General features: G+C 41.9%; 1 protein-coding gene across 1 annotated transcript; it reads right to left on the bottom strand.

Annotated features, from left to right (window-relative positions):
• Nucleotides 1-10,759: 10,759 nt before the first annotated feature.
• cdk13 (cyclin dependent kinase 13) lies at nt 10,760-19,184 on the bottom strand. The gene is made up of 14 exons (XM_085419044.1): nt 17,112-19,184; nt 16,302-16,868; nt 16,054-16,212; nt 15,807-15,946; nt 15,479-15,649; nt 15,183-15,372; nt 15,002-15,058; nt 14,773-14,874; nt 14,592-14,669; nt 14,214-14,330; nt 13,981-14,112; nt 13,698-13,894; nt 12,496-12,990; nt 10,760-12,264 (listed from the first exon to the last, which is right to left on the bottom strand). The coding sequence occupies exons 1-14, from the start codon at nt 18,248-18,250 to the stop codon at nt 11,564-11,566; spliced, it is 4,245 nt and encodes a 1,414-aa protein (XP_085275170.1). The 5' UTR covers nt 18,251-19,184; the 3' UTR covers nt 10,760-11,563.
• Between the last annotated feature and the right edge of the window lie 248 nt (nt 19,185-19,432).

Here is a 19,432-nt window from a genome sequence, read left to right as displayed (position 1 = left end):
AACAGAGTGTGGGTGAGAAGAGGTTTCATCCTAAAATGGAAAACCAGGTTGGCTAAAATGGCTGGGGCCACCAAGGCAAAGACTAGTGCACTGCCGGAAAGCTTGCCTCAGGTATGCTTTTATCCACACCTGACTAGGTGTGGCCAATTAGCACCAGCTGAAAACACTGAGACGATTAGAAGCTGCAGAGGGACGTAACACTTGTTATCGGGCCTTTGCCAAACTTGATGGCATGCTGAAGCGGTAATCAAGCCATATGATTCAGCTATGTTGGAGTAGGGATGCATCTAAAAGCTGCAGCACAGTAGTTCCCGAGGACTGAGAAGCAAATATTATAGCAAAATAAACTGCAGTACAATCCACGTTATACTTAAAAACTCCCTCACCATCTGGTATCATATAAATCTGGTGTATAAATCTGGCATGATGTAGTTTTTAGTCATTTAAAAAGTACCTAATCTCTCCAGCATCTCCTGGGCCTGCCCAAGGGCCTCCATTAGATGGCCAAAACATCTCACCCAGGAGTTGCCCAGAAGGCATCCTGGTCAGATGCCCACCTCAACCTCCAAACCGCTTCACACAAGGCTGGAAAAAACCCCAGTGTAAGCTTGAGGCCTTGGCTCAATAAAATCATAGAAAGTTCTCAATCCAGATAATGAGTTTTTCTTCTTTAAAATGACTTAGGATGCATGACAAATGTTCACTGATTAAATCCATTTAAAACATCACTGGCAGAATTCTGTGTTTTTGACTCTGCAAGGACCTTAAAGCATGTGTGTTTTTGTAAAAAAAAAACACTAATAAAAACGGAAACTGAAATAATTGGTGTGTCATCATTAGGAACTGACTAACATATTCACACAGAAAAAATCAATCAATCAGAATGATTTACGTGGTAAAAAAAAAAAAAAAAGTACCTCCAGGGTTTGCCTGGGCATCATTCAGTGGGATCAGGGCAAAAGCATCGAATTAGTGCCTTTAGGATCATAAGTAGAATAACAGTTGGTTCAATATAGAAGGTGAAGCAGTGTTGAGAAGCAAAATAGGTCAAAATCTGATTGAGATACTATGGCATGACTTTAAAAGGGTCAGAATGCCCAAAGAATTAAAGTACTTTCACATTTGAATGATTGGAAGGGATGTGTATTTTTAGCTATTCCCAGACTGAAAGAAATCAAACTGCTTGGCATTTCTAGGTCTTGATTTGTTTTTCTTTTTTCCATTAGACATAGAGCGCACAGAGGTTACCAAGGATGCAAATGAAGACACTGGTGTTTCATGAACAAACACCCTCTGTAATAAGAGCAGACATTGTTTTCCCCTCTTGTCTTACTGGTACCAATAAGTCAGGACAGCTTTAAAAACCAAGGAGGATATTTGTGATTCAGAGGAGAGCATTCATCAGTCAACAAGCTGCCAAAACGCTCTAGAAATTCAAACAAATTGACAATATGGCTCATGTACTTCATCACTCAAATGCCAAGTCAACTTAAATCTTGTGGTAAAAGTTGAGCTGAAAACAGCATACTAACTGATGCATTATTCTCCATGACTTGAAGAATATGATTTTAAAAAAAAGAAGTAATAACTTTTTAATTCTCCTTCCTCTGTTATTCTACTTTAATGCACCTCCATATTCAAAGACAGGCCCAGGGGTAGCCATTTACCTGCAACCTAAACTCATTAGATATTATTGCTGCGTGGTTCACAGTGACACTGAATGAGGTTGCCTCTCCAATGGAATCCAAACAAATTCTCTTTAGCTGTAGGTCTACTCTGAATGTGATGGCGAACTGAGCTCATTGATAAATCAGAAAGAAAAGTAATATATCCAATCTACAGCTATTACTACTTGATTAAAATTAAAATGAATAAGAATCTAATGTTACTAACTCGGCTCACTGAGCTTTTTTGTCTTTAAATATTAAAATTTGGCTGATGATCTGAAACGTGAGGTTGATAAATATGCAAAAAAAACCTTTGTTTACGGCACTATATAGATGCTGTGTTGTTATTCTGATGCACAGATCATTGGAAGAAAAAAAAAAACACGACCAAGTATATATTTAAATTCTTTCCTGCTGCTTGGATTATTACACAAGACAGTATCAATCATTGTTGGTGTGCTTCACTTTTTCCTGTTGCTGTAAACAACCAGCCACAAATTGTGTTTGTTTCTTCATTCTGATCAGTTCAAGAGTCTGTGGGGTGTGGAGTTCTCCCTCCAGGTAAAGATCCTTCCTTGTTGTTTGGCAGTATGTTTTTCTCTGACAGGTTGTTTGCTCAGGAAGATGTCAGCATTTCATCTGTAGCATTTTTTTTTTTTAACAGGAGCCGGTGGAGAAACAAGCTATGGAACAACGTGTACTGTAAAGTTACTGTACATGCTTCCAGTGGGGTGTCAAGGCTTTACAGTAATGCAAGCAGAGCTGCTGAGCACAGTGCACACAGAGTTTGGGCAAGGGTCAATGTACAAAACGAGTGATGACTCATAACTAGGATGTTTTAGTGACTTATCGACCTTTCCACATGCCACACTGTTTGCCTGCTTTGTATCCTCCCCATCCCCCGACTCCACGCCATTTCAATTTGAGTCACAATAATTCTCCAGAAATGCGACTCTTACTTTTCACGCTTGATTTCATATTTCTCTTCACATTTATGGAAAAAGCAGTTGTGTGTGCTTACACAATTTCCGTTAATGGCTTCGGAGATTGTTTTTGCTGTGGCTTTAGACAGCCGTAATGTGTGGGAAGTTGCTGTATAAAACAGATGTAGCCTTTTTCACAGATCATCTAGCTTTGCCTCACCTTGGAGATATGAGATTTTGCATGGCATAAAGCGAGGGATTTGCTGACATAACTCTCACTCACTGTCCTCTCTGCGAACATTATTTCCAAAATCGTTTTCAATACATGTCTTTACACCATGATGAATGAAAAACAAACCGCTGCTGCCATTACTGCTGCATCACTGTTTCTTTTCATTCTCACTGATCCAGAACATCCAACAGTAAATACAGCAGCGGATTCCTAAATGAAATCCCGCTCCTTTAACTTTCTCTTTATAGATACAGACGTACGACAAATTAAAGGAAGCGCGAACATAAAGCGCATTGTGATGTGTTGCCCCACCATGTTTTCTGCTTTGATTCCACGAGTCTCTGAAACACTGTCAGATAAATGGAAAACCATGCTCCCAACACATATTTCTTCATTTAATGTTTTAACGGTGGAGGGCAGCGCATATATAACCTCGAGATCTGTTGACCGCGAAAGCCAAAACATGTGATTCATCCAACAATTGTTTGACCCCCACGTGGCCTGTGGGTGGGCGCTCAGGAAAAAAAATGTTCACTCTGATCATATTTGCATAAATTTGTGGTGACCCTTTCTTCTGAGGCAACAAACTGATCAAAGTCTACCAAAGCCATCAGGTTTTTCTCACTGCAAAGCCCCATCCACATTTAAAGCAATTTGCGCTTTGCTTTGTAGCTGATGGTTGGTGGGTATTTCAGCCTCCTGTTACACAGGTAACCCTCTAATGCATTTACCTCCCCCTCATACACGCAGCAACCACATTATTAGGTTGCTGGTACTGGGTTGGACTCCCTTTTTACTGGTGACTGCGACAGCCATCTGAGTACGGTGAACCTATTGTCATGTTCAAGAAACCCATTTGAGAGGAGCTTTCAATTTAGTCCCATTTTGTTTATATTGGGCCAAATCACGACAACAGTTGACTCAAGGAGCTTTATATTGTAAGGTAAAGATCCTACAATCAGACAAGCAATCACTTTGGTGACAGTGAGAAGGAAAAACTTCCTTTTAACAGGAAGAAATCTCCGGTTGCAGAACCAGACACAGGAAGGGGCAATTTGGGGTGAGTGGAGAGAGAAATGTCAAAAGACACACTTAGAGATTCAAGATGTGCCAAGAAAATATCCCCCACACCATTACACCAGCACCATCACCACCACTAGCCTAAGCTGTTGATGCAAAGCAGGATGGATTTATGCTTTCATGTTATTTATGGCGCACTGGAATCTTCTACTACTGTGGCCCATCAACTTCAAGGTTTAATGAGTTTTACATTCAGAGATGTTCTCCTTTGGTTGTAACAAATAGTTTTCTGTGTTCTGCTAGCTTGCTGTTAGCTCAAACCAGTCCAGACATTTTTCTTTGACCTTTGACATCAACAAAGCATTTTTGCCCCAGTGAGAGTGAATGGTACTGCCCCAGAAACCATAAGGAGCAGTACCATTCACTCCCACTGGTAGTCAGTTCAACCATTGGCCTCAAAGTTGAGAAAAGCTGAACCTCTGTACCTGCCCAATCTGGGTTGCTAAAAGTTATTTTGTCTGTCATCGCTAATCGCTAATAGACTGTTTTCCTGCTTGTCTTTAAACTCTATCGCTAGCATCACTTAGATCACTCAGAATTCAATGCATGATAAAGATTTAAGGCTAAGCTATGTAGCTTTGAAAAGAGAAAATATCACTATTACAAAGAGAAGTTAGCCAAGAACTACCACACAAGTTTGCTCCCTGCAGTCTGCAAAGTAGTCTCGTCTGACATATCAACCCTAGCTATAGTAAGCTAATATTAATATTAACTAGATGTAGCTTTTATTTCTGAGTCAGTTGCCTAATATTTATGACTTTTCCCTACTTTTGCTATTAAGGTAGTGAATGCAAGAGAAAATTGGGAAATGTAGGGAAACCAAACTTATTATTTATTAGATTTTGAGGCCTACTCTGAGTAAAAGTTGCAGAGCCGTGCTTTAAATATTCAATTTAACTCAAAGCACTAATGGAAGGGGCAGTAGAACTTCCACATGCCAACTTAGTCTCTTACTTTCTAGTAAGTTTTACTTCAAGAATAGATGTAATAGTTGTTGTTAATTTAAACTTGTACTTTTCTTTACTTTTAGGCGACAGCCAAATCAAGCTGTAATCACTAGCCTAACTAAGCTATGTTTGTGTTTGTTTGCATAGATGTAGAAGAACATCTCACAGCTCAGCATGACTCCAGGCTTGGGTCTCTTAAATTTTTTTCGAATGCACCATTCAGTGAAAGCTCTTAATATAAAACCCTCTAAACACTTTGTGCTGTGACGTGCCCTTCTAAAAGAAGTCTGGGGGTCAAAATGGCTGGTTGTGCAGAGCCGTATTCGCTTTTATAATAACTTACTGGAGCCTGACCTTACATGTACAGGTAAGGCGTGAAGTGAAGTTGAGCATGACATTTATGGGTCATATCTGCTGTAAATGATTGGAGAACCCCGTGTCTTTGTGGTCAGAGTTAATGGGGACGTCAGAGAAAAGGTGAAGCCGCGTCTCATAGATGAATAGAAAAACATTCCAGTGAACTTTTCTGTATAGTGACAATTCTACATTTTGTGTGTAATTGGTGCCAAATTTAGCTGATCCGTCTCTTCAAATTCACCTAAAAAAGGGAGAGAAGATCAGAAATCAGTAGCTTTAAAGCACATATTGACAGCGATTGAGATCATGACCTTTCGCTAATGTGATGGCTTCACTAACCTGTGGTCATCTTTGCCACCATGCGTGACATTAGCACAGTAAAGGTCAGTGCAGCATAACCTTTGGGAAGTGTCACCTTGTTGCCGATCACACAACCTCATAAACAGCAGCAGGATGCAAAAGCTGCCCTTTAACACTCCATCTTTACTGATTGACTGTGAAGCCTGCCTGTTCAGTATAACCCGTCTTTGTATCTGTTGCACAGCTAATGCAGTGTCTTCTAAAGGAAAGAGCTCATTAAGTGAGACTAACACCCTGTAACTTGGTCGCGTTAATGATTGGTATTCTACCTAAGCTTAAATAATACACGGCAGGCATGAGAGTTAGTTATGTTGTGCATGCATGTGGAAGACTGCACAACAATTGTCTCACTTATTTCAGATTTCAGATTTTAATTAAAAACTATGTTGAACACGCCCCAGGAGGAAATTACTCAGCGAAAACAAAATGTATACATAACATTATCTTAAAATGTCAAAGACATGCGTTGCCTTTCGTTCACGTTATAGACAGAACACAAAAACAAAACAAGGTTTAACCACTGGCCATTAAAGAGCCATTAGTTCAGCTGACTCACCTCTTTAAGGAGCATTTTGGCCTAAGGCGCAGTGACGCACTCTGGGTCCCACCGTGGTTTAGTTGCTGCCAAAATCTCAAAGGTTAATTCAAAGTCAGCACCTTAATTCTTTAATAAATCATCCTTAACTCCTAATCATTTCCCTTCTACATTTGAATGTCAACAGTCAGCACAGGTAGCACCTCTTCCTGTCCTCAAAGCACCTTGGAGTAGTAATAGCTTAACAAGCTCAAGTCTATTAGCCAAATATGATAAGCTTATGGATCATAATGATATTGGCTATAATCCATTTTCAACAAGAGCCAGCAGCTTAAAAATTCAAGGGAACACCTTAGCCCGCTCCGCTATCAGAGAGCCAGTCCCTCAATGCTTTTTTAGGCACTCAAGTAAGAATGAATTCATGCTGTCAGTTCTGCTTGTCAGACATCAGCGTTAATGGGCATGTGTCCATATTCATGGGCTTTAAGGATGAAGTGTACTCGTCATAATTTTCAGTTTTGCGAGGTTTATGAAATCCTGGTGATGGATTGAGAGGCTCCTGGTTTTTCTTTTTTTTTTCAGCTTCCTTTCCAGTCTTTTAGCACCACACTGTGCCTCAAACCAGGCATAACAGCAGGTGGAGCGTGTGCATCCACTGCAAAGACTTTCTCTGAGTTAAGTATGTGTGGCATGTTGCTGATGCTGTCTTTTTTACAGGTTACGCACACAGTTAGCGAATGTATCTGAGGGTCTGATAGGGTTTATAAATGTGATTGTGAGTGACAAAGACTGTAACCGCAACCTAGTGAAGTCTTTCAAAGTTGCTCTTTGTTGTGTTTCCTGCTTTGCATCAGCAGTTTGAAATCAACTTAATATATAAATTAATCAACAAATTTATTGACATTTCACATTTCTAAATTACATTTCCTGTTTGAAAGGTGTAGAAATAAACATTTTTTTATAAGGTACACAAAAGTGCCTGGCAAAATTTCGAGCCAGGCTTATCATCCATATATCTGTCTATGGTATTTACGTGTTGTCACTTCTTTTGATGTAATTATCAGATGAAGCACTTTTCAAAGCCCATTTCTTGCACCTGGATTAGCATGACCCCTAGACATATTTTATGCAAATACCTTTCATCCTATCAGACGCTTCTCACGCTACCCAGCAAACAGCCTTACCTCCTCTCGTTCAGATTTAGTATTCCTGATAGCTAGTCACAAAACAGGAAGGTTTTTGTAATAAATTCAGCCTGTTTTTCTTCTATAAGTAGTGGTTCATATGCACTGACTGTAGGTTGTTCTGCACAATAATAAAGTGAATGGTTTATGGTTGGTTTACACAGCTTGTATATGTATGTGTATGTATGTGTATGCATGTGTAGCTGTATATATCCACACGCGCATGTGTGTGTGTGTGGGTGAATTGTGTTGCTTACATTGTTGAGATATACATTGCTGTGCTTGAGAGTCACCATCTACCAGAACCAAATTCCTTGTATGCGTCTGTGCATATGGCCAATAAATGCGATTCTGATTCTGATTGGTGTCTTTAATGTGTGTCATATTGTCTTAATAGCACAAACTGACGTTTATTTAAAGGACTAAATAGAATCAATTCAGTGTGTTCAAAGTATTGTTATAATAAAGCAACTTACACTTACCACAAAATTAATGAAATTAAATAAGGGAAGATTTTAGCTCACTTGATCATCGCAGTGTAACAGAAAGTCAGTTCATTACTGTGAGACGAGGAGAGTCAAACAGGGACCAGCAGGACCATTATCTGCTCCTTTGCATGAGGGGAGCAGGAGGAGTCCTGCTACAGTGCTGTAAAATGACCTCCAACAGGCTACTCGTGCATGTTTCCAACCAAACCTTTAGAATCACACTCCTTGAGTGTGGCATCCTTTTTTCAGATTCACCAGAGAACACCAGTACTGGCAGATCCACCACTGGCATGACAGCAGCTTCACAATTAGCATGTGTGACATACACGACAGAGTCTGGAGACACCGTGGCAAGACATTATGCTGCCTGCAACATCACCCAGCATGACTAGTTTGGCAGTGGCTCAGCGATGGTCTGGGGAGGCATATCCTTGGTGAATGCCAATTGAGCTACATGGTGCTGGCTGTAAGCACAGGTCCCACTGAAAGATATCACACCCTCATGCCACCTTCATGGTGTCTGATTCTAACAGTTTGGTTAGAAACATGCACAAAGGAGCAGATGGGGTCCTGTTTCTGGGTTGGTGCCTTTCAACAGGCCTGTGTAAAAGCCCATCTCCTGGGATCTTGTCCACACTCTTGAGACTGTGCTGGGAGACACAGCAAACCTCCTTGAAATGGCACGTATAGATGTGGTCCTGGAGGACGACCTGGTTCCTGCCAGCAAAACTAGAGAAAAATCAGCCTGGAGGGAGAAAAAGATAGCAGTGGTTTGTGGCCTCCACTTGCAATACCATTCCTTTTTGAGGGTTGTCTTCTTGTTGCCTCGTTTTATAAATGCACTTCTCACCTTTGGTATAATCATTTCTTTCAGATGATCCGTTTGCTCACAGCAAGAACCAGAGTAATAGCATTGCCAAAACATCACGTTTATACCATTTTACAAACTATACCCCCCTCAGTGCCTGCTGAGAACACTCTTGATGCACTACTCCACCTACATCCATTTATCTTTACATGGTGGCCCCGCTGATTTCTGATTTATAATATCACACTTTTTCATTACTTTCACTGCATTTCAAATAACCATTAGTGCAATAGCGTGTATATATATTTCTGAACTTCATGAACTATCCTGGGTCTAATCCCTTATTTAATCCCAGGTGGATCAGGCCTTGGGGATCTCCCCCTCTTTGATAAAGTGTACCAAAGCAGATGAAATGGATTCACAGCAGTTTGTTTCCCAACTGGACAGACTGATATCCCTGAAGTTAAAGTGATTTTGTGTTTTACTGTGATGGTTGCAATAACAATGCATGGTTGTCAAAGACACTATGATCTTGGCATACTGCTTATAACTTTACCGGTGTCTGATTCTATGTTGTTATAAGTAAAACTGCCACACCACCACCTTCGCACTCAATATGTACAGCTAGGTACAAAAGTTTATTTTGGCTACTAGTGGAGCTTCTGTCAGGCTGAACTTTGAGTAAATGTGTTTACATGTCAAACATTGCAGTTTTTTCACTGGAGGGCCTCGATAAAAGGAGTTGTTTGAAATGTTTATTTGCTTCATTTATTTGCTTTTGTGTCAGATGAGAAGATTATACCACCCTTGCTTGTAGGTTGAACACAAAGCCAGCTTTAGTGCTAAAGTTAGCTTAGCATGAAAAGTTAAATGTTATTTTTCAGGTTTTCTTTGGATTGAACAAAGGGGGTAGCACCTGCGAGCTTTACAGATGTTGAGGTTGTTTGTATTACTCTTTAGCTGTTTTTCTGTGTTAGATCTTTAAGATCTGCTTACTGCCATAGATGATGATATACGGTATATAGTCTCTTTTTGATGGGAAGTCATGTGATTGGCTCACCTGTGCATATAGTTCCTTTGTGTATTGCTGCTGAATGTTTGGATCCTGTTTTCAGTGGAGTTGACTGTACATGATGCTGAACATTTGGTAAGCAACTTACACTGAGGGAAAAAGGAAAGAATTACTACATCAGTTTTTAAAAAATATAGCACGGCCCTGACTGAAAAGTCATTTGTCAAGCTGGACATCAGCATAATTCACTAAAACTGACTAAGTGATTTGTTTCTGTAGCTTTCCCGTCTCCATCTTTTAAAACTGTACTCACTGTTTCAATCATGTTCCTGAAAAAAAAAAAAATGCTGCCACTCTGACTGAAGTTACCATAAACTTTCAGCAATTCATCATCCACGCCATATTAAGCACAGATCAGACGCCATCCACGTTGCGAATTAGATTTGCAGAAGAGAACTCCTTGGAGATAATCACTTTCTCATCACCAGCAATGAACGTGTGGCAAATTCAGATGTGGATATGATGGGTAAAACAAGCCAGATGTGCAAGCGCAGTCCCCTCCCCCTCACCAAAATCTATTAGAATTCTGTTGTTGCTTTTATCCGAGTGCAACAAGAGTTAACTGACAGCAGCAAAAAGTTTTATCAAAGCTGATATTAGTAGGGAGCATTCAGCAGGACAGGTTAGTTTCTTTAAGAAACAGTTTTCTTAGCGCTTGAAGATTAAATCTGCTGGGAGCCATCATCTTGGAGAACATTTTCTTTCTTCCTGACAGTCGTGCTGCTCTGTATCTGTGCTCCAACATTGTGCCGCCAGCAGCACAAGTGAGTGCTGCACCTTCTTAGCCACGTCGCTCTTGATAAAGTCTCTCACGGTTTAAATGATAAAAATTCAAAATACAGGAGCTTCCATTATACTGAATTGCACAGGGTGCTTGCTGAGGCAAAAAATACCAAATGTTCAAAGTGTCAAAATTTGGTGTTAAGCTAAAGGTCCAACAGTTTAGTAAGGGTGAGTTTACATGTCAATGGTTGTAGTGCAATGAACACACTCTAGGTAAGTGAGTGTTTCTGGCATGACACTGCCATCCAGTGGTGTGCTCTGTGAAGTCACCACACCACTGTGAGAACTAGTGTTTTCAGTAATGTAACAGACGACAATACCGTCGGCATTTCTTTAATAAACATTTGCCAAAGGTGGAGGAGGAGGGTGGTTGACAAATCATTTTAGTACAAAAGAAAAGAAAGAAAAAAAAACAGGAAAAAAAAGAAGACATTGTTTTCTTTTCAAACTCCGATTATGCTTCTTTGTTTTGCTTGTGATTTTACAACACCTACTGGCAAAAAAAGGCATGTGGAATTCAAACAGCCTTTCTCCATGAAGCTGGATCAGATTTGGTGCATTTGTCTGAGAGGTTACTACTCCTTATTCTCTCAATTAGCTTGTTGTGCTCATGACTAATCTGACCCAAATGGGCCACCACTGTTTGAAGATAATCTTGACAATAGAAAAAGGAGGACAACATTACTTATGGGTTATATTCCTAATTGTGCAGATGGAGCACATCATCCATTTCCTTTCATAACCAAAAATAGTTTCCGCCTACTTCACTCAGTAGTGCAAAACATTAATACTAGTCTGCTCTGAAGCAATTACAGAAAGGCTAAGGTAGAGTTTTAAAATTTACCCAGCCTGATAAATGTACACTCAAAAAGATCAGAGTTTAATTTAAAAGACAGCAGAATAGATTACAAAAAAAATATGAAAATGGTATGAGCAATAAAAGCTCCTCCGATGTTAACTGTCCTTCTGCAGCGTATTCCACATTCCAGACTGAGGAGGAATACAACGCCTTATACAGATTTAAGTTATTAAAAACTTAATGTGCATCTCCAGATCCATCTAATCTGGTCTAAGAGGCTTCAGGGTCAACCCTTTCACCCATAGTCACTTTACATATTTCCAGTCTTTCAGAAAGGCAGCCCTCGGCCTCTGATTGTTGCCGTCGAGTTCACATGTGGGACAAAGCCAAGGGGTAGTGGTGGAGCCCCGACTTGAGAGGGGGAGCCCCAGGGTTGTCCTGGTGCTGGGATGGGTGGTGGAGGAGGTACACCATCCTTTCTTGCCATGGCATGGTTGTAAAGGTGGATAGCACTGGGGTTAGACTGTCCCTCCACAGGTAAAGGGCTGTGATTGTACTCAAAACGGTGGTCCTTGTCCCCAGTGAAAACCATACTGCTGGGTCCAGAAGCTCCGGCACTTGGAGGGAATGGGTCGGGGTGGGCTGGAGCAAGAGCCCCAGGAGCAGTAGAGGAGCTGGCAGCCTGTCCAGGCCCACTAAACACTTCTCTCAGAGTGTGAGGTGGCAAGCCCCCACCCAACATATGACCCATGTAGCTTTCCCCAAACCCTGCAGGTGTAAAAGGTGGAGGAGGTGGATGGCTGTATTCGCCACCGTATCCAGAACCTTCTGCAGTGGGCAGAGGTGGATAGTCTGGCTCTGGGGGTCTCCCTCCGTCACCTGCACCTGCAGATGCAATAGGGGGGGCATGGCCTGTCTTGGGCTCAGGTGGTGGCTGCCGGTAGTCAAGGTCAGCATGTGGAGGTGGCTCCGGAGGCTCTGGTGGTCTCTGGTCTGGGGGCAGGATGGACACCCCACTTACATCAGACACTGAAAACACAGTTGCACAATGTATTATATTGCACATGTATAATATTAGTTCACTTTTTGATGATCAGCTAATAAAAAACTCCGATTATTTTCATTTTTAAAGCAAAATCAGAAAAAATATTTCTGCTGGTCTGACAAGATATTTGACCTTCAGTGGTATAAAAGTTAAAGAAAAAGTATTTGTCAATCTACTGAGGTACACAGACACAGTGTGTTCAGAAGGCAGCTCACCTGGTGAGACAGGACTGGGCTCAGGAGGCTGTTTAACCTCTGGAGGTAGAAGCGGTGCTGCAGCTCCAGCAGAGTTGGTGCTCTCTACTCCTTCTCCACCATCGACTGGTTCCTGCCTTTGTGTATGCTGAGCCTGGAGGAGCTGAGCTAGCAGCATAGTCATGGCTGTCTGTGTGGCAGCTGCAGCCTCGCCTTCTGGAATATTTGACGGAGCAGACATCGGGGGCGAAGGAGGTTTGGGCATTGGAGGAGTACGGGGTACTCCTGCTGGGGCTGTGGGTGGGGGAGGCTTGGCAGTTGCAGGCTGAAGAGGAGGCTCAGCTGGGTCAGTGGGAGCTAAGGCTTTAGAGAGCTGCTGTAATGTCTCTTGGTTGACCTTTGAGCTCATGGACTGGACAAACTGGGCTGTGCTGACTGCACTCTTTGGCTGCCCTAAGAAGTTCAGGAGAACTGCCAGCTGTTCCTGGGTTAACTGTGAGTTTGCTCCCTTTGGGTCTGTAGGAAGACAAACGACAAGATTGAGCAGAAGTCATAACACTGATAATATCCTGAATGCAATATATGAAAGCAAAAGTTCCTTTAACAACTTCTGGCCATATCATATTTATAAAAAAGGCTTTTGTTTAAAATAACTTCATTTCGGGAAACAGCCGTATATATTATAACCTTGCATGACAAGTTCTATCCTTTTTTAAATACATAAATCTAATCGATGACATATTTACTTTTCCCAAGTGAAGAGAATGGAAATATCAGTCTGCAAGATTCATTACTAGAGCAAGAACCAAGAGTCACATATATATATATATATTTCTGTGGAAGGAAATTACAATATGAGCATAAGTGAGTTTGGTTCAGTGTGTTGTCTAGCAACACGGATCTTTTAAATATTTCAGAGAAGAAGGCAAAGGCAGATTAGTGAATAAATGAATGACTGAGCTACATTCCGGATGTAATGGCTATTTAACCGAACAGTGACCTCCAGTTTAACCTCTAGTTTAAAGCATGTTAGTCTGGTGAAAGCTGTAATGTTTTAAAAAGCTCATTTCCATACATTACCTCACAGCTCAGAGGTAACAAGTTGATTTTTAAATACATCAGACTATCCGAGTTTACTTTTAGCTCATGAAACTAAGGTATGAAATGAAACCAAGTGTAAGACGACAACACCTTAAATAAATAAAAGCAGTCGTCAAACTCACCTAGCAGAGCAGAAGCAGCTGCATTCTGGGCTTTGATGGCTCCGGGGGCAGACAAACCCTGCGGCGTGTTACTGCGACTGTCATCAAGGCCCAGCTCTTTGCGGGGTGCCTTTGGAGCTGCCAGTTCTTCCGGCATCTGCTTCTGTCGCCTGCGTTTCTTACTCCACAGCTCATGACAGTCCTGCCAAAGTGGGAGACTAAAGAAGTGGAGAAAGTAAAAGATCTGATGAGCACAGCAACACTACAGGATGAACATGATGATGGAACATGAACCCAAACGTACTCTGGTGGAGGCATCTTGTCTGGATCTACATCCTTGAGAAACTCGCTGCCCAACGCCTGTTCAGCTGTGCAGCGTTTGCTGGGGTCCAGATTGAGCATGTGGTCAAAAAGATCGAGGGCAGCTGGAGGGATGCTGAACAGCAGCAAAAGCACAGGAACATGTTTAAAATAAATGCTGGAAGGCCAAATTCCACAGATACGACTTACAATAAGAAAAAGTAAACATCAACTTACAAAGCAAACTCCTCTCGTAGTCGTCGCCGGTACTGCTTCTTTGGTTTCATGGTGTTGAAGAAGGGAAGCTTTATGACATCTGGCCAGACTGCAGGACAGGGGCTGCCACATATGCGGCTAAAAAAAAAACACCAGAAAGGCATTTTTTCTAAAAAGTACAGTAAAGAGCAGAGGTAACAGAGGTAAAGCATTACATCTGTGTACAGCAGAGCTCACTTCTTTCTCTTTCAACCACCAATGTGTGATGGAAATATGAGGAAAATAAAATGTGAGGAGAAATAAATGTATTTCTTTAATTTCAAAGCTCACAGGAGGGAAACTGTATCTGTGGCCCTGTGTGAGAGCCAGTCATGGTTTAGGAATTTAGGCTATGCTTACCTAATAAGCTCTAACTGGGCAAGCTCCTGGTTAGCTTGAAAGATTGGCTTCTTTGTGAACAGCTCACCAAGAATGCATCTTTAATAGACAAAATAACACAATTCATGACACACATATGCCACCTTTCAGATATTCTTATTATTAAATGTTTATGATTAACAATAAAAGTATCAGCACTTACCCACAGCTCCATACATCAATAGCAGGTGTGTACCTCTCTTCTCCCAGAAGTAACTCTGGGGGACGGTACCATAGTGTGATCACTTTATTGGTATATGGTCGACTGAAAATACAAAAACAAAGACAACATCTGTTTATTAGTATCAAAATCACACCCAAAAGATACCGGTAATGATAAATAAGTATCTTACATAAGGTAAGATTCAGAAATAGAATGTATGAGGGCTCACCTCTCTTCAGAGTTATACAGCCGAGCAAGACCAAAGTCTGCAAGCTTTATTTGACCTCTGAGTAGAAGGGAAAAAAAGAAAAATAAAACACTGCTTAAAGCGTACTTGAAAGCATCCTTAGCAAGGTTTTAAAACATGAAGCACTAAGTTCTTGTAAATGGGTAAAAAAAGGCAATCTTACTTGTTATTGAGCAGAATATTGGAGCACTTAATGTCTCTATGAAGAAAGTTCTTCTTGTGGCAGTAATCGAGTCCCTCCAGCAACTGTCGCATGAAAGACTTTATGTGGCTCTCATTAAAATGAACGAGACCAGACTCAAGCAAACCCATCAGGTCGTGATCCATGTACTCAAATACAAGATAAAAAGCACCTAAGACAAAAGGGAAAGAAAGAATTTTAAAGAATAAATAAATATCTTTTAAACTATTTTTAAAATTCCACTAAGTATCATAAATATTCACAAAAATATAAATGACCTTTATCATTCTTGAAGTCTAGAGCATCCTCTTTGTCTGTGACAATCTCCTTCATGTTGATAATACTTTTATGGTTCAGTTGACGTAAAATTTTAATCTCTCTGATGGCTGTAATTGGGAAGCCTTCCTTTTCATTGTCAAGTCGAACCTTCTTCAATGCCACCATTTCAGCTAACAGACAACAGAAAGAAATACATAAAACAGATCTTTATGACAATATTGACTTGTATGTCAAAGAAAAACTGCACTTTCTGAAGAATACACTATGAATCAGTGCCAAAGTTGGTGTAGAGGAATTAGGAGATTATTAATCTTCAGTAAAACTCACCGGTGTCTTTATCTTTAGCTTTGTACACTTGACCGTAGGTTCCTTCCCCTGTGATTCCAATGATCTCGAACTTGTCAACACAACGTTTTCCCCAGTCTATGGCAATTTCCTTAATTTCACCATATCTTGGACCACAGATTCTGGCAATTACAAATTTAATTTTACATTGAAATAATAGTAACACAGAAAACAGCAGCAACAGCACAAAACAAAAAGTGATTTAGCACTATATACATCAAGAACATACTTAGGTCTTCGGCGAATTGTTTGGGACTTCTTGTCATCAGATGGGCTCTGGGTAGAATCTGTGCTTCCAGGAAGTTCAGGGGGCAGAGGCAAGTCTGTTAAAAGCTGACGAGCCTTTTTCTCTGACTTTTTCTTCCCTGAGAGTGAGCTGTCTTTCAAGCTGCAAAAATGTTGAAAGAGCATTAGCATACTGAAACAGTCTGATCATATCTACAGAGTACAAACATTTCCTGGTCAGCACATCCATACCTTTCTCCTTTGTCCATGTGCTCAATAACTGTTTGGGGCAATGGCAGCAATGGGAGGGTAGACATGGCTTGACCTGTGGTACGTTCCTTTTCTTTGCCTTGTCCAGAGGCTGGTGCTTTCCTCTTGTCCCGATGTATAGAGTCATCCTTGCCCTTTACATCCCTGTCCCTGCTGGTCTGGTGCTCTGTTGTCTTCTTGGATGACCTCTCTGAGGGTGACTGAGGCTGGGTTGATGTGGGAGTTCGGGGTCCCTTCTCCGGTTGAGGTGGAGAAGGAGGGCGACCCTTTCTGGAGTTGTGATTCGATTTAGGGCTGGGCTGATGAGCGGACGAGGAACCCTTGGTGGGAGTCGATGTATTGCTCGAATTCTTGGCCTTAGCAGCTGCTTCTGCAGCTTTAGCCTTTTTCTGCTTACTGAGTTCAGCAGCAAGGCTAGTTTTGAAGGTGAGTGTGCTTGGTGAAAGACTAGATGGCCGACTACGGGAACGAGAGTGGCGGTGTCGGCTGCGAGAACGTGAATGCCTTGAAGTTGAATATGGACTTCTACTGCGTGACCTAGCAGATCGCCTGGAAAGGAAATGATGAGAACAGCATGTTCAGTTGGTACATCAAAAGCACTTATAATTCAAGGTATTTCAGTCAGATTAGCAACTGCAGTGACACATGCAAGTTGTTTTTTGGGTTGTTTTTTTTTTTAATGAAAAATGAAACAGTGCAGCCTTATTATAACAAATCTAATAAAGTCACCACACCAACAGAGCATGTGCAACAAATTAAACATGTTCAATTAGCTGCGTAATAACAACTCACCTGACATCAGGACTTGGGCTCAAGGACTTCCTATATGGACTCCGTGATCGCCTCCGGTTACCATAAGGACTTGAGCCAAACTCTCCTTGTTCATAAGGACTGTGCCGACCGTAACTCGGAGACCTGCGCCAGTTCACTGGGCTCACAGGTGATCTCTTCCTTTTGTTGCTCGAGTATGAACTGGGTGACTTGGGGGCACCGTACGACCCATACATGTCTGCATCTCGGCTGTAATATGTGGAACTGGGAGAAAGTCTTTTGCTCGCATAAGTTGGACTTCTTCTAGATATCAGCTGGTTATAACCGCCAGGAGACTGGTAGTTATATGAATATGATGTCCCATAGGGACTTTCTGATTTAAAACCAGGACTTCTCCTGTATGCCCTGAGGTCCTCACGATCATCTCTGTAAGACTGTGGAGCATCTCTGTATGCAGATGGGGGCTCTTTATCAGATCTTGTTTTACTTCTGTGCCTTTTTGAATCCCTTTTATCAGCAGATTGTGAGGACTGGGATGTAGATGTCCTTTTGCCATTCCTGTCACTGCTCCTTGTAGTGTCTCTGTGATTTTTAGAGCCACTCAGGCTTCCTCCACTCCTGGCTTTTGAGGAGTCCCTCTCCCGACTGTGACGGTCTTTTTTCTTACTTAGCTCCTTCTCTTGCCTGCTTCTCTCAGGTGGTCCTCTTGTTTTCTCGTCCTTGCTGAGGCTTACTGCCTCCCGCTCTCTGGGGTGACTTCTGTCTGGGGATGCTGGTCCATTATAGTCAACATCGCTAAGTCGGTCCGCTGTGAGACTCTCAGCATGGGGGTCAAGTTTAGGAGACGGGCTCCCAGAAAAACGCTCTGACTGGGAGCTCACGTCATCGTACTCCACCAGTGTCCGAAGTTCAACATCTTTCTCAAAAGCACTTCTTCGATCATTGTCAGGGTCCTCTATTGTACCGGTATGCCACAAGCCTCTTTCCTTGGGTTGCCTGCGTTTCTTTCTTCTAGAAGCCGATGAGCGCCTCTTCTCACGGTGCCTGTCTCGCTGAGCGGCACCGCTCCCCGGTTTGCTACGCCTGTCCTGCCTGCTAGCATTTCTCTGTGCAGAGGGGCTCCGTCCCCGACCCTCGCGAAGCACCTCCGAATTAGGCATTTATCTCCCAAATAAATGCTACCACCACGCTAAGAATAATATATTCTCTAATTTACCAAAGCTATGTCCCTTGGTGTGTCGTGGAACAAAACATTGGGCTAGCTATGGTGACAGGCTAGTCAGCTAACGTAACAGCAAAATCACAGGTAGACAGCCAGCCAGCTAGCTAGCTTAACGTTAGCATTACAAAGCTAGTACAGTTCAGATTGAAGATAAAGTGAGTTAGTTCAGAGGGAAATTAATGACACTTAGTGCCAGCACACTCCGGCTCATATCAAATTCACAAAATGATTCTTGGTTACAGAGCCATACGATACTCAACCATTGTGTTCCAGGACGGACATCTCCCAGATTTATCAGCTAATGCTAGTCGGTTTAGCCAGCTAGTATTAACTGGCTAACTGTACTCGGCTACACAGTCGCATTCCGTTTCATGGTAAAAGCACAGGCCTAAAGCCTCTCTAAATTTAAGATCCACTTTTTCTAAAACGTTATCGTCTGTGCGAGCATGTAAATCCATTTACCGAATAGTGTTAAAATGTAAGTAGTCAACTCCGTCTCCTTCTCACAAACTTCTTGCCCTCCATCACACTCCGGTGTGCAACAAGGAAGTGAACAGCACGCGAGTTGGCCGGATAGTCCGCGGCTAACCAGCTAGCCGCTAGCAACTTAGCCAGCTAGCTTCTCCTTGTGTGGAGTTCAAGACAACTCAGTCAACATGCAAGAAAACAATGCCATTCAAAAACACGCCTGCGTCCACGTATCTTGCTGGACTGCTACCTCAGCTGATTGCAGCATTACCCGAAAGTAGCAAAACCTCTGCGTTAAATAGCTCAGAAAAATCTCTGAATGTGTTTATATTAATATAACTTTGTTCCCAGTACAGCTAACGGTACAGCTCACCCGGGCCCAGGCTGCTTTCAAACTACAGGCCTTGTGCGTCGCTGTCAACCAATGGCACTCGTATTCGTAATCCATTGGTAACGTCACAGCGAAAGGGAAACCCCTACCATCAAAAAACCACCACATAATATGATATGAAAATGCGATATTAACCAGAGTGTACAGGAGATGGTTATTTTCTACGTATCCAGTAAATGGAACTACAGGTTACGTCTTTCCATTGATTACAATAAGACCAGATGCTGCCGTCACGCGCCGTTAATCACAGTTAATCTGTTC

The sequence above is a fragment of the Rhamphochromis longiceps genome, linkage group LG9, assembly GCF_057381845.1.
Source record: "Rhamphochromis longiceps isolate RC_006_pf linkage group LG9, R_longiceps_female_GT1.1, whole genome shotgun sequence".
Lineage (NCBI taxonomy): Eukaryota > Metazoa > Chordata > Actinopteri > Cichliformes > Cichlidae > Rhamphochromis > Rhamphochromis longiceps.
This window is presented reverse-complemented; position numbering and strand designations above follow the sequence as displayed.